Raw genomic sequence first — 15,932 nt, forward strand, 5'->3', positions numbered from 1 at the left:
GTTTATTTATGATAAACATCAAAATATCACCATTATATCGAAAGAAACTTTAATGATCATATTTATCCCCACATTGCTAGCTCGTGACCTGTTTCAGAAGGTAGTTGCTGAAAATAAGTAACACCTGGATTCGCACTGATTGCAGCAATGAGTAAAATCATTCGCTGCAAAAGAAAAGAAAATGAGACTCGTGGACAAGCGAATATCTCTTTATCGAATATATATAAGAAGAAGCCCTTATTCTTGTTTGTGGCACAACTCTTTCTATTTTAAAAGCCTTCAATGTGAAGAGACACCATACCGCGCTACATCAACACAAATGTGATAAAACTGTCGGAAAGCCGAGAGAAAGTTTGGTGTTGAAACTAAAAAATTCTCTGGGGCTGCAGCAGGACGTATTTAAAAAGTCCATCGGGGAAAATAGAAACGCCATCGCTGCATCTTATGTTTTACCAGAAAAAGTTACAGGCCATTCCAACAGAAAAAACTCTTCCAGACCATTCACAGATGGCGAGTTTGCTCGAGAATCAGCCTTTCGAAGACTACCATTCCTAGAAGAATTGAAGAAAGTGGCGAAAATCGTAATTCAGTTCAATTCGTTTATTACTCCAAACCGGTTCGGTCCATATAAAAATAACACAAACAAATAAACGTAAGCAAAAATACATAAAATACCTGATACGACAATCAGATGTGCAACTGCAATCGAAAGTAGATCTTCGAATATTTTTCACTGGCTTTTGATAAAAGCTGTGATATGAGTGATACTGAGCAATTATCAGTCCGCGCTGTAGCAAAAGACCTATCTGCTTACAAAGATCTTGTGGACTTCATGACACAACACGTGGGGTAGATATAAAAAAGCTGGGTTTTATGCGTTTCACTATAAAATTAGTTGGATTGACGACGGGGCAGCTTCTATGACTGGAAAAAAACGGTGCGGTGACGCTATTGAAAAAGTACTTGCAAGAATCTGATTTTATTATTACTTTTCACTGCTTCATTCATCAAGAGTCTCTTTGTTCTCAATGTATAAAGATGACTCATGTTATGGACGTTATTGTAAAATATGTGAATGAAATTCTGTCGAATAGATTGAAGCACCGCCAATTTCGAGCATTCTTGTTGGAGATGAATACACAATACAAGGACTTAGTGCATCATTCTCAAGTTTGCTGGTTAAGTCGATGAAAAGTTTTGCAGAACTTTCTTAGCCTTTTTGAAGAAATTGAAATATTTTTATAGGAAAAAAGCTTGGTTCCTGACTTTGAGAAGTATGCTATAATGTGCAATGACCTTCGTCAAATCTTTTCAAAACGCTTTCAAGATTATAATGACCGGAAGGGGCAAATGAATTTATTTCAAAGACCATTGAGTGTGGATGTTGAATATATTGAAGATGCTGACGCTCAACTGGAACTTCTGGATTTGAGGTCAAACCAAGTTTTGCGGGATGTTTTTCAACAAAATTCAATACTTGAGTTCTACTCTCGCCTCGAAGAAGAGAATTATCCAGTTTTGTTGAGAAATTCAAAAATCTGGATTTGTTAATTTGCAAGCACGTACAGTTGTTAATTAACAGGCATTCTCAATCATGAAAATAAACAAATTCCAGCTACGGACTCGTTTATTAGATGAGCATATAGATTCAGTGATGCGAATCGCTATTTCTCCCTTGAAGCTCAACATTTCAAATTTGGTCCAACAAAAACGTCTTCAAATCAGCGGTTTTTCACGGGATCAAATCGTTTCAATAAATAGCTATTCGTTATTGGACACGAAGTGGACATTAAGAATAATTTTTTCGCTAGAAGGCTATTACTTTTATTTATTTCAAAATTTTGCGTGAATTCTATGAAATTTGATATTTCGTCTAAAATTTTGCTGTATTGTTTTTTATCCATGGGAACACGGATTTTAGTCAGTGTCATGACTGGCTGTACGTTTTGATTCTGCAAAACTCTTGCTACTGGAAATTCAGAACTTTTTTGAGGGTACCGGTAGCGTCAAAGGTACCGGTACAGACTGATTCGCTCTGGTCTAACGTGTCCATATATTTGTGCGTAGCTCTCTTGTTATTTATTATTATTGAAGTTTGTTTGATATATGGTATACGGGAGTTTACAATACCAAAAATTGTGCGTGGCACGCGACAAGAATATTTTGAAAAATTTGGCACATATCCTCATTTGAGTTGTGCACCACTGCTCTACACAACTTGATGTAAAGTAGGGGGAAAAAATTAGTTACCTCCACATCGGTACACATACTTTCTCCGAAAGGGTACTAGTGCAATACTGTATAAGTTTGAGAATACAGTTATGAGTCGAATCATTTAGTATTTTGATTCACTCTGGCGCTAGACGCATGAATCCTCGTCGTCACAGGACCTGGTTAAGCCAGGACAGTAGGGGTACTGGTAAGTTAGGCAGCTGTTCCACAGTTTCAGCTTCGTTCAGGATATGATTTTCGGGGGAATTGTGGATAAATAATTCGTTTTGGCCTACCAGAATTCTCTTATTTGACATTGACACGTTTCTTTATCTGGCATGACAGATGAAATCACCCGAGTTCATATCAAATTAGCAAATGTCCTGTAATCAAATTAGCATTAGCTACACAATTATCGGAACTATTTTAATTCAATCGTTGAAATCAAATAAAAATAGCACAACACTCTCGCACAGCATTCCTGGAATAACGGGATAAACAAATGGCGCTGCTCTACAGCGCCAAAAGTGATCACCATGCTGCCGCAGGATGGCGTTGGAGCCCAACATTTACATTAGAAACAACTACAGAAATATTGCCCCCTCTTATTCGCATACGATAAAAAAGTTTCCTCTATCAAAAGAATATGTATTATGTATTTGTTGCTAAATTGTTGTTGTATATATATATATATATATATATATATATTTAAGGAAGTGATTGATAATTCGTGACGTCATCCCCACAGCAAAACGTGATATCATAATAATTGTTCCAAGTGGCGAGGAGGGGGACATGGACTGATTATCTTATAAAAAAAAAACTGTTAATGAATAAGAGGAAGCGTGTATAGTTTCAAAAGTTCTTCAACCTGAGTTGTTTACGTTTTATGAGCTATTGTAATAAAAATGCTATAATTTCATGATACATATAATTAGGTATGGTTAAAGTAACAAGAGAAAAACGTTACTTACAAGTTCGAATAACGTTTATTTGCTTAATATTGTAAATGTCAAATATTACAACATAGCATCTATTTTCGACTCACATCTCTATTACTGTAATACAGATACTGTACAATAAATGTTATTGGGGATTTCAATTTCCAATCGTAGGTATATGATAGCAATTGAGTTAGCGATTTTATTTTTCGTATTCTTCATAACAAAATTTTACCATGTTTTATTCAGGCTAGAGACATTCGAAGTCATTTGAAAAAATACATGAAACCAAGCACTTCATTGACATCACGGGACTGCGCAACAGTCCAAAAAACCTGCTCTAGACAGCCTTATACGAAAGAGGCCATTTAAAACGTGATAATTTATAGTCATGTCTATCGCTAGCTTGAGCAGCTGATCAAGTTCAGTGGATGACATTATAACAAACAACTGCTCTCCGGCGCCAAGTTATGTATTATATACAGTGTTTCAATTTCAAGGGTTAAAACCTGAAAATGTGTCGAGGGAAATCATTTAGGTGATTCCCGTAATTGAAGTTGCACGAAACATCAAAGAATTTTTGCTTCTCATATACAAGATATACAATAGTGTAATCATAGTTAGACCAAACATGTATGTCTGTTCTAATATAATAATACTTCGCAATGGCTAGCTTGTGACAGAATCGTTAGCTGCGTCTGGTGTTTGTCACAGCATGTTTTCTTGGCATAATGCTCTACGACGTTAAGTAAAGCGCTGTGATCCCATTGTGGCCCTCCTTCCAATTTCCGCCCAGTTATCAACTCCGATTGCCTATTGTTGCAGGCATCGCAAAGTTAAAGCAGGAAGGAGGAGAGTAATATTGGTTTCGCTTCGAGGCTATTGTATTTTCCGAGGGCTGCAAGTGGCGAACGACGAAGTCCTATTTTATTGTCTGTTAGCATTTACATATCGAAACGGGAGTTATCACAGTGACAGGCAAAGAGTACAGAACACAGGAATTGAGGTTGAGGTAATTTTGTCAGATTTTAACTGCGTTTTTGCTATATAAATATAATATTAAAATGGATTTTCTGATGTTACTGCCACTGTTTCGAATAAAATTCGAATAAAGCACTCAAGCGTAGATGAAAATTCTAGCACGAAGGGGAAGTTAAGGGCAAAGTGAAATATAGACTGTATAATTGTTCGTCAAAACGTCTTATTCGGTCTGTTCGTTTCTAAACCTTGACAGTGTCAAACTTGTATTTGTTACGTTTTAATATGCTTTATCGGGCTTGTCCCTGACGTATCTTCTTTTAGGCATGTACAGCGCGTATTCATCTCTTTTAGAATGCGTGAATTGTAGTTGCGGACAACTTTCTGGCAATTTGTTGATAAGGTTGGCTAAAAATCATACGCGATTGGCTACTACAGTTATGGCGATCGACGTATGGTCGTACGTGATCGACATGTATACATACCCCTTCCCTATATAAAAGACCTCGTCATAACGAGAGCGTCACATAAGTAAGAAAGTTAAAGCGTTAAATTGATTGATTCCGAGTATTGGTTTCCAAGCTTTAAATATTATGATAAATTGTTTTGTTACCAACGTTTAATATTAGCTTAATGACTTGTTTTGATGATAAACTCGAAGATTTGGATACAATGTTGATTTGATTTGATACATTTTGATTATGGAATACCACGACATCGATTAACGAATTTTATTTACATGATGGTAATGTCAAGCGTATTCATATTTACGAATATAAAACCATTTTATAGATAATTCAGCGATGTCATACGTGAATTATGATTTCCACATGTACAACATAATAGCAAATTGTCAATATTCTCCTTCGCTTAATTCGGTGTGTCACTATGTTCTTTCTTTCACGTAATTTTAATGTTGAGAGCCATTATCGATCAGGTAGGGCCACATTACAGTAAGATGTTTGGTTTATGGTGTGCAGTTGGCAGTCTGCCACAACGCAAGATATTTGAAGTCTACATTTTTCATTTATTAAATACAATACACCCAACACCCGAGGAGTTAGAAAAATCCTTGAAAATTTTCCATAGAATACTGCTACCTGTGGAACTTACATTTGGATATTTACATATTCTTGTCTCGCAATCCTGATATATGTTATTTATATTCACGAATGAGTAAACACTCAAACATAAACATTGTGTTTTTCAAACACACTTTGACGCGTGTTGCGATTCTGCGGTACGGGAAATATACGCGGACAAGATTACTCGTAAGAATTGTGATATTGTACTCGAATTTGGTATTCAAATGTTTTTTTAGTAAGATTTGGTGAAATAAATTTGTTCTGCTAGTACGCTTTAAAATTATACACAAGGTGGTCCCACTTGTCACTGTACGTTTATCACGCTTGAATATGAATATGCAGATCATGCTAACTCTGAAACTTTTGCGTGACCAGAAAAAACACATTACTTGGTATCATATGCACGTTCACACAATCAGAAAGAATAATTATGCCTAACTACCATTTCTGTTCCCAGGTCACAAAATACTTCAGTTATTGAAACGAAACTGTTGTTCGAATTTTTGATAGTGGGCAGCCACACAAGAGAAAATGCGTAGTCGCTGATTGATCAGTTGTACAGCATCGAGCCGTGCTCTTACTCTCAATATAGTTGTGTAAAACCCATGTCCTTTTGGGTGACCAGAAAAAACACATTACTTGGTATCATATGCACGTTCACACAATCAGAAAGAATAATTATGCCTAACTACCATTTCTGTTCCCAGGTCACAAAATACTTCAGTTATTGAAACGAAACTGTTGTTCGAATTTTTGATAGTGGGCAGCCTCTCAAGAGAAAATGCGTAGTCGCTGATTGATCAGTTGTACAGCATCGAGCCGTGCTCTTACTCTCAATATAGTTGTGTAAAACCCATGTCCTTTGTATAAGAAAATGTAAGAATATAAGTGTCGTGGCTTGACGGTTTCGTTGTTCGGTTAGATATAAAAGTCTGCAAGAGCAGGTCATTAGGCCTGGTCACGCCAACTGTTCTAAATAGGCTTTGACCCGAAGAAATTTATTTTACCGATTTATTTTACCGAAGAACATCGTGGTATAGAGAAGCATGTATTGATACATGTTAACATATTAACGTCATTCCAAATATGCGACAGCTATACTCATTGAGGTATTTATCAGCGACGGCCATTCCGTTATTGTGAGGTGTTTGTTAGTTTCTCCAATGACATTAAGCAACATGATAGGCAACTCTGACGTCACTCCATAAGACTACAGGCAAAACATTGTATTTCATGATACGCTCCAATGCACATATTTCTCGTCGCCTTTCGCGTCCGTTTTCCGCTCGCTTTTGCTACTCGGCGTCGTTTTTACGTGTAGTACCTGCCTTTTTGCGCCTGTAACGAAACAAAATAATCTCTATATCTAAGAAGTTTTGCTTACTTGGAAAGCTGGAGTAACAGGCAAGCTGTAAAGAGCAATTCTGGACATCATAGACGTTTTTTTTATCAGAGAAGATTACAAACGCGATAGCGGAAAGATTTGTGTGGAACATTTTGCAGATAATGACAAAGTTCAAAGTTGGTAATTTTAATGTTTGCGCTTAATCATTGAAATTTCATTTAAAGAGGGTGTCATACAAAACTGTGCTGCGATACAATTCCATAACACAAAGTTTGCACCCATCGAACTTGCTTTTGTAGGTGAATTTATTAGACATATTACATATTCAGTTAATCGTAGGTAACATTGCTGGTACATAATGCATCGTAGATAGGTTTGTTTAAATTTAGGAATTTAGCTCATAGCCCACTAATTAATATTATCTTCTATGCAGGAGGTTGCAGGGCTGAATTCAACTTGCAGCCTTACCGATCACCTGACGATGCTCATTTAGTTTGGCTCGAGCAAGTCTTCTTGAAATGCTTGTGTGGATGGAAACTACCTATATTTTTTGCCTTCCTCCGATTTTAGACAAATTTACTCTGAGGGATTTCGCATATAATTCTCACTGATTGTTGGCTGTTTATAATTTCTATTGATTGTGAATTCTGATTATAACAAAGAGCTGAAAATTTTTTTACCTAATTTACTGGCACCTTTTTCTTGTCAATACTCCAAGCTGAGGTAATAAACATGACAATACATTTATGTCATCTGGAAGCAAAATATGCACACTAATTAATAGTTTGGCACATTGAGATAATACATCATGACAGAAAATACAAGTTAAAGATATGTATGACCATCACATGGTAATTGAAATTAGAAAAAAATTAATAGGGGCTGTGGAGTATGGAAAGTTCAAGACGAAGAAAAGAACAAATGTTCATAGCTCATGAACTCTCAATTTTGCCTCCATTGCTTTGTGAAGGCCAATATATTTCGAGTGGCTGAATTGGTTTACCTTTACGATAGCAACGATTTTGTATTTAATATAGCGAGATTATTTCAATTTAATTGAAGTGATATAATTTCCCAAAGCAATGCTTGAATCGTCTAGAATAGATCAGTGGTGTCAAACTCATGGGTTTTCGAGAGCCGCATTGCATTTTGAAAATTGTAAAAAGAGCCGCAAACAGTTTTTGATAATGTATACTTAAAAGATATTTTTAAGATAGTTTTAGTTTGTGACATATATTGTGATGCAACTAAACAGTTATATTAAGTTTTATTATTTTCTTCAATTTCAAATGCAATTACATATTAATATTTGCATTCCACTATTATTGCAACATTTGCAAGTTACAGTATTTATTATAAAAAATCGTAAAATTCTATGTACAACCATCAAAATCATTTTTGAACAAGCTTTGAATAAGGAAAGAATAATACATACACTAAAAATAACTTAATCTAAATATATGAACCTAAAATGAACAAAAATACTACAGTATAAACTCAATGTTTTAATAATTACATTTGTCCTGGCGTTTGGCATCTTTTTTGTGTCACCAGCATACTAAGGCCAGTCTGAAATGATTTTATAGTACCAACTCTAACTAACGAGGCCACATGATCATGGGTTTATCTGGATCTTTACGAATGTTTAATTAATTCCAGTAATGCAGAAAAGTTACTTTTATCATTTCATGTATAGATCAGTAAAAAAACAAATGACAGATTTTTTCGACAAGACATTTCGCACTACATTGCGTGGCATAGGATTGCTTGAATTATTATTGATTTTTAGTAACTAAGTCGTTGTATAATTATATTAATATACAAACACATGGAAATTTTCTGTTCGAAGTTGGTCTTCGAATTTGTCATATTGACTGCTGAGCTTATTGTGTTTTTTGATTGTATTGACGGAAATATGACAAATTAAACAATGTGCTTCAGAATTTTGTGAAGAGCGGAAATGTTACAACTCCCATTTTCTTCGAAAATGCCACCTTCTTCATGTACTTTGCGTTTAATTTAATTACTCAAGTGTTTTATTCAAGTATTCTTTTGCTAGCTTGATGTGTATTCTTAATTGGGTCAAAATGTGGACAAAAAAATTAATATTCCTAAACTACTTTCAGTAAATTGTTTTCTGTGTGAATAATCAATTTCACTTTAGAAGGTTTGAAAAATCTATTACATTTAGATAAAAAAAAAAAACTTCAAAAATACTATTACAATTATTGTTAAGCGTTCGAGGGCCGCACTGGAAGTTCTCTGGGGCCGCGAGTTTGAGATCCCTGGTCTAGATTGAAGTTGTTCAAAAAATATATGATAGTATTTTATCATGAATGATGATTATACCCCTTCCGGAATTTCTTCTATAGTACTACCAAAAGTTGATGAACCAAATATAACACAGGTGCAGTGAGGTACCCGTAATCCTCATTTCCAAAGCTGTTTTAAGTATGTCTGGCGTGTTTTGTGCCTTTTTACAAATAAGACCGCTTATGCAATCTTACACTTTGGAATTTTTAGTTATTTTCCTCAAGCCCTGCAGAATGTGGGGGCCATACACAACTCTACCGGAGGGTCAAATGTCTTTGCATGCCTCCATAGGTTGTTTTCCTATTGCAATTTTCTATTTTCAATTGCAATATATTTCTTGGAATCACACTGTCACTGATATGTCGCCAGACTTCGGATATCTCCCCGTCTGCTATAGTTGTCCTGTGAATAAATAATAGGAAATTGAGATTAGACGAATAGTTGAAAGTTTTGCTTTATGTCGGCTTAATTTCTTGATTGATATACTTACTATTTCTGCTATTGCCTCTTGTGCTGCAAGAGTCTCACAATGCTTAGACAGGTTTGTCCACAACTTTCACATCTGAAGAAAGAGATTTATTAATTTTCGTTAAGAATAAATAAAGCAGTCTATATGATTCAGAATGGAAAAGCTAATAAATCCAATATCTCATGTTTTATTTAAAAAATATTTTACTGAATTTGGTATATAAACCAACTAATAAAAGGGTTTAGTCAGAAAATTACAAGCATTCGTGGCTCCAAATACTTGAGAAATCAGACTATACAATATAGACCGGTATGAGTGAAATGTTAGGTGAACTTGTTAACACTTTGATTCAATACGCAAATAAAAGTGAATGCGTAATAGTATGTTACAATGAGCAGCAATCAACAATGAGTATATATCCTCACTGATTAAAAAAATCTAACTGGAGGTGCATGAACTATTTGAAACTATAAGGGGTAAGTAAATATGTAATTTCGGCAAATGGGCAACTACGTGCCGTACTGAATTAATAACTTCGTAGTATTTGACAAAGGCTGGCTTTCCCACATGTACTTAACAGTGCGATGCCCGGGTGTGATATACAACAATAGTATTCACCTTACCTTTTACCGATTTCTTTTTACCCCAACTTTCAAAAATATCATTAAAATCGACAACAACTGTCAAAGCAGGCACGAACACCATTCGTGCTACGCCTTGAAAGCAGCACACATCCGCTCGTTTTCGTCTCGTCAAGTATGTGCATTGGAGCGTGCTATCGAATACGATCTTCGGACAAAAATGCCGGAGTTGCGCATCATGTTGTTTAATGTCATTGGTTTCTCCTAACTGTCCATAGATATTAAGGTGCATTGCATTGCGTGAATATTGCCAGAAGTGATATGGATATTCAACCAACATATTGTTTAAAATATGTGAATAGTTAATCCATAATCCATAGTAATCCATAAACAGTCTGCAGTATTCATCTTTGACTCAGTTGAATGTTATTTCCCAGCCGGAAATTCCGGCTACTGCATGGTAGCAACGGAAATGATCTGAACATTGCCCGAAGCCATAATCGAAGGCTGATATTTATCAGTGCAAATCAGAGTAAATTAACTTTCTATGTATCGGTTGTATTTTCGATTGTGTTTACGTGATCATTTGCTACTGTGTAGGAGCTGTGAGGCAACGTAGGTAGCAAAAGAAGCGAAGTAATTATGTTTGTGGTCGAATGATTTTAAACTAATCGAGCAGCGATCCATTTACTATTTCACCACAAAAATGACTGTACAGCCCTGATCGTGTCGAGAATAAGAGTTAAACTTCAAACCGACCACCCTGTGAAGACTACCGTCCGGCGATTGGACGTGAATATTGCGTGTTATCGAATTTTGCGCTTCTCAGTTTTTGTCCTGCATATTCTCTATATATATATACTATTAGATTCCGAGCAAATGTAGGAGAAATATTTTTATTAGTACTGTGTTGGGCAGGCAAAGTTCGTGGACAATAGTATGTATGCACAAAACGTTGAATGTGCGAAACGACATGACAATGACCCGGTGTTTTCCTTAGTTCAGAATTTCCTATTTTAGGTAAAACGCTTTACGATGATACTTGAGTTAATCCGTAAAATATTGGCTTGGGTTTGCTAGAAATAGAACTTGTTTTTTCATATTTTTGGCTACAGTAGAAATTGAGGAATTCTATAGCATATCACAACTATTTCCATTACTTCTTGGAGGCTTATAAATTGTATATAGTTCGGTGATCTGAGATGACGATAAGCTTTTCATAAAATGGGATTGTTTTTGTTATATCGCATATTTTGTTGTCAGTCATACTGGATAAATAAAATTAAATTATAAAATTAGTGGCACCGAAGATATATCGTCTTTTTTTTTAAATACTTTTATTCAATTTATTTTGCATGGTAATATTTAATACATAGGAATTTATGAAGCAAAGACATGAACAAATGTGGTTTGAAAAGTCCACAGCAAGTTATTGTGCTTTTATGCGTTGCTGTATGTGTTGGATACATGATATTCGAGGCTAGAGTTCTGAAAGCTTTTAGATACCCGCAAATGCTGAGAGATTACGATTTTGTCTCACATATAAGGAAATATACCCCGCCAAAAATCGGGCAGGACCTGAAATCGATCAAACTACGTAGCACAAACAGTGTTCAAACCCAATACGACGGTGTCGAGTTATCCGGAGTTTTGGACGATTATGAGGCTCAAGACCAAATGCCTAAAAAGAAAATGCGAGCTGTTGTCATAGTTGCAAGTTATAGGACCGGGTCATCTTTTATTGGCCAACTTTTTAATCAACACCCTGATGTGTTTTATCTGTTTGAACCTCTATTCTTCAGTAACTGGTAAATATGATCAATTTGTTATCGATCTTTTCTTCTGCTTTATCAATCAATGGTTACAGCAGGATTATTACGCTCGAGTGATTCATGACCTATACGTATGGCAAAAACTAATCGTGTAAATGAGTGTTGACGATCATCGACTCACAATTTTGTTTTGAATTTTTGTTTTGATACATATTTGATGACTGCCAATAGGAGTAGAACGATTATTTCCGGTTATCCCACGTGACCGAAGTGCATAGCATTCAATTCAAATGTAGACCGAAAATATTTGTTATCCATTCAAAATATTTTTCATCCATTTACTGAAGTTACTTATTGTCACTCGGAAGGTGGAAAATTTGTCAACCGAATTTTCTCCAATATAAATATTCACCTCACCACGCTTTATATCGAATTTTTTTCAGTATTATATTATATTACAGGCCTCGGATACAGGGTCATCCAGTTGACAAAGTGGTGGAAGATCTACTTTTATGCAAAATGAATTCTATGAGAGATGAGATACGACATGCTCATCTTGACGCATTACAAAATTTTAGAAAACAACCAACATTTATCTTGCGTAAACGCTTGAGACAGACCGAAGTTTGCATGGAAAAATCACTGTGCTTCAGGTGGGTGTGTATGTTCATAAAAATGAGTTAAACAATCTTTGCTAATATGTAATCATAGCGTAAATAATCATAGGAAGTGTAATCAATTGCGAATCACTGGTCGACGCTGACTAACATAACATCACTGGGCTTATTTGGCCAAATTTTGTATTGTGGATATCATGAACTTTATTGCTTGTTTCCAAATAGATTCACTCATAGTTTGCAATATATTTCAAAAGATATAATTTACACTTAATATAACAATGGCAACCCGTTATTTAGAATGATAATTTGGTAAACGTTTTTTTTTTTTCAAAAATCACGAGTTTCTTTCTATCAGTCAAGATTTTCACTTAGATCAAGTAAGATATATGGAAGCAATGCGTCTCGTACTTGAACTGTATATATTTTTAAACATTTTCATTCAAAGTTATAATTCCACTCAATTATTCAATTCCCTGGTGATTTGCACAGATTTTGAGCCATCAAGTTTTTTTCGACGACCTTAATTAGGGTTATTATCGAGACTGAAAACTGCCAACAACTTGAGTGGATCAATAACTAGTATAGGTCACTCACTACCATGAAGTGCCGAAGCAATTTAAATCAACGAATGGGAGCATGCGACCCAGAATGTTTTTGTAAACAATAGAACCATTGGCATTGGTGCGTTGATCAGTGTAATCGGTCTACGCGAGACCGCATTTCACCGCGACTGTTCATCGTTGAAAAATAAAATTTGTATCACGAGAAAGATATTCATTTTCCATGTGTTCCAGATAAATTAGGATCCAATTAAATGAGATATCGAAGGATATGGGCTCAGTGTTCAACGACCAATTCTAAGTCGATGCAGGATGTTACAGATGTTGCATCGAAAGCATTAATTCAAATTTCATAATGCCATGTGCACTTTGTCACATGTTCTTATTGCTCGGGTCGAAGTTAATTGAGGTTGCGACCCACCCATTTCACTAACGTAACCAGAGGTACGGATAATGTTAAAAAAGCATTTAAAGATGAACTGGTTTTTGTTAGCAATCACCTCCCTTTATTATCGGTTGAATTTTTATTATAATGAATACGTATATCAACTCTCTTTTGGTCTGCGCCGTTCCGCATACATAAGAGACAATATAGGGCGATGCCGTTTTCGTTCAAATTAACAGATTTCTTAATAGCCATATTCTTATTCGATAGCAATTCACCCCCTTGTAGCGTGCCAAAAAATGGGACTCTAGGACAACCCTTTGTATTATAAGCTATCTATAGAAGGTGAAATACCGAATCATTTGGTTGACATAAAAGTAAAGAAGATAATTAAAGACGATAAATAAACACACAATGAAAAATTGATAGTTGTTTATTCTATTACAATAGGTTGTACATAGCCTCATGATACATTGAGCATAAAGCAACCTGAGAGTAGAAATCCATGTTGGTCAAAGATGTTATTTTCTGACCGTCGCCACCAACGAACTATCCCACCGTTGGCTTGATGAAGGTTATTAAAGCATTGTTGTTTATCAGGGGTAAAAGTAAAGCGATATGCACCAGAGAAATGTGTAGAAATGTTTCATCTACTGACTGCCAGTCATGTCCCGCTCCTTCGCCAGACATGATGAGAAAGGCTTGCTTGAATGCTGAAGTTCGCGTGATTAAAGTCATCCGTATCGAAGATTTGATGACTTTGAAAAGGTACGAATAGCATGAACAATTACGGCATGATAATTGTTTTTCAATCATGGCTGGTAGATGTGAGATCATCGTTGGCATTGATAAAAATTCATGGGATAAATTTACTAAAAAATGATTGTTGATTTCACATCTTTAGGGCCATATCTAGCAAATGCTGACTAAATGTTTTGCTAAATTTTCAAGACAAAGAATATGAATTTTATAGTCGTCAAACTGCTACTTCAGGCAAATTGATTCAACGTACTTGTAACATCTTGAAGAAGCGCCTCATCAATAAGTGTAGTATTTGATTAAAAAAAGATCGCAAGCGGTCGATTAATGAGTGAGGATTTCGTCTACGGAATTAAACAATATTCACTTTTCATGTGAGGTTGCTTATTGAGTGCGGTGGAGTCATGCACAATGGTTTTCTTGACAAAATAGTACGACAAATTGTTGCAATGTTCGATGTCTGCGTTTTGGTCGTTTGGTTTTTAGAAGTAAACGTACAGTATCACAGTTTTCTTATAACAAATAAATGGACAATAACAAATTACACATTGGAGATATTGGGTACCATTTAAATTGTTGTTTTACCCTGAAACAGAGCATGGAACCACCCTGATATTGATTTGAAGATAATTCATCTCGTCAGGGATCCAAGACCAACACTCCTTTCTCGACTTAGACTGCGCAGAACAGAAGCTACTGGTAAAATCGTAGAAGCAACTTGTCGAAGAAATGTACGAATTCAAAAGCAATATTTAACGAATGAGACAGAATTTAAATGGCTGGAGGGAATCTATAAATTAGTCAGGTAAAGTGTCTTTTGATTCTGTCTGCATGGCGTTGTTATAAATTTCTCATTCGAAATCTAAAATCACGCACGCTATAAGGTTGGCCTGGTTGGCTCGAAAATTGCCATCTCGCATTTTCTGCAATTATTTTATTTTTTTCCTAATTCAATCTCAGCTAAATGTGATGCCCATTATGGGAAAACAAAATTTTCCGGTTTCACTACTTGTGTTATATCCATCACGATGCTATTTTATAAGGTTATCATGCGTATGTATATTCAAATTTTTATTTTTGGTGTAAAAAATAAATATTTGCATCTCATCTTTGCTAGTTGCATATATTATTTATTTGCCTAATTTCACCATGGCCAAGTAAACTAATTATATATATACATGTTTTACTTAAAGGTATGAAGATGTGATTGAAAATCCTCTGCTCTTTGCTGAAAAATTATATGACTTTATAAATTATGAAAGCTTCATTGTCAATTCTGAACTCAAGAAATGGGTACAAAGTAGTACAAAATCAACGGATCACAACCTTTTTGGAACAAGTAGAGATGTAAGCCAACAGAAACTCAAGTGGAGAACACAGTTGTCTATGGCAATATTAAATGACGTTCAAGAAACGTGCAAAGACATGATGTCTTTGTTTGGTTACAAATCCATTGGATCGAGAACACAGTTGTATAATTTTACAGATTCGTTACTGGTGCATTGAGTGAACGCGAAAATAATTCTTTGTGACATAAGATTTTGGAGGTTAACACTGTGAAACACAAAATATGACGGTTCGTGCATTATGATTCAAGTTACGTTCCTCGCGTTACTACGCTTATTTGTACATGTGTCGTTGCAAATGGTATCTAATTAATATTAATGAATTGTTTGTTATGCAAGTAGGAATCGAACCCGAGATATTGATATAACGTTCATCCGCCAATCTGCTCTATTTATTATCACGACCACTGCTCACCAAACTATTTTTCTTCTGGTTACAGGTTAGTTCCGACTTAACTTTGTTAAAATTCACTGTAGTATTAAATACAGTTCAATACGACTTTCTCAACATATAGTTTCATTTTAATGAGAGGGTTAGAGTCTGGTGACCTTTGTATTCAAATAGAT

The 15,932-nt window shown here is 35.4% G+C and overlaps 1 protein-coding gene across 1 annotated transcript; it reads left to right on the forward strand.

The window, feature by feature from the left end:
- Window positions 1–10,225: 10,225 nt before the first annotated feature.
- Window positions 10,226–15,873, forward strand: LOC120342796 (carbohydrate sulfotransferase 1-like). The gene is made up of 5 exons (XM_039411777.2): window positions 10,226–11,731; window positions 12,157–12,348; window positions 13,861–14,028; window positions 14,615–14,824; window positions 15,213–15,873. The coding sequence occupies exons 1-5, from the start codon at window positions 11,319–11,321 to the stop codon at window positions 15,523–15,525; spliced, it is 1,296 nt and encodes a 431-aa protein (XP_039267711.2). The 5' UTR covers window positions 10,226–11,318; the 3' UTR covers window positions 15,526–15,873.
- Window positions 15,874–15,932: the final 59 nt, after the last annotated feature.

The sequence above is a fragment of the Styela clava genome, chromosome 3 (genome assembly GCF_964204865.1).
Source record: "Styela clava chromosome 3, kaStyClav1.hap1.2, whole genome shotgun sequence".
Classification (NCBI taxonomy): domain Eukaryota; kingdom Metazoa; phylum Chordata; class Ascidiacea; order Stolidobranchia; family Styelidae; genus Styela; species Styela clava.

Excerpts from the sequence above, each read along its gene's own strand:
- LOC120342796 (XM_039411777.2), top strand. The coding sequence starts at position 11,319 with ATGAACAAATGTGGTTTGAAAAGTCCACAGCAAGTTATTGTGCTTTTA. Across the intron at positions 14,029-14,614 it reads GATTTGATGACTTTGAAAAG|AGCATGGAACCACCCTGATA; the intron begins GTACGAATAGCA and ends ACCCTGAAACAG. Across the intron at positions 14,825-15,212 it reads GGAATCTATAAATTAGTCAG|GTATGAAGATGTGATTGAAA; the intron begins GTAAAGTGTCTT and ends TTTTACTTAAAG.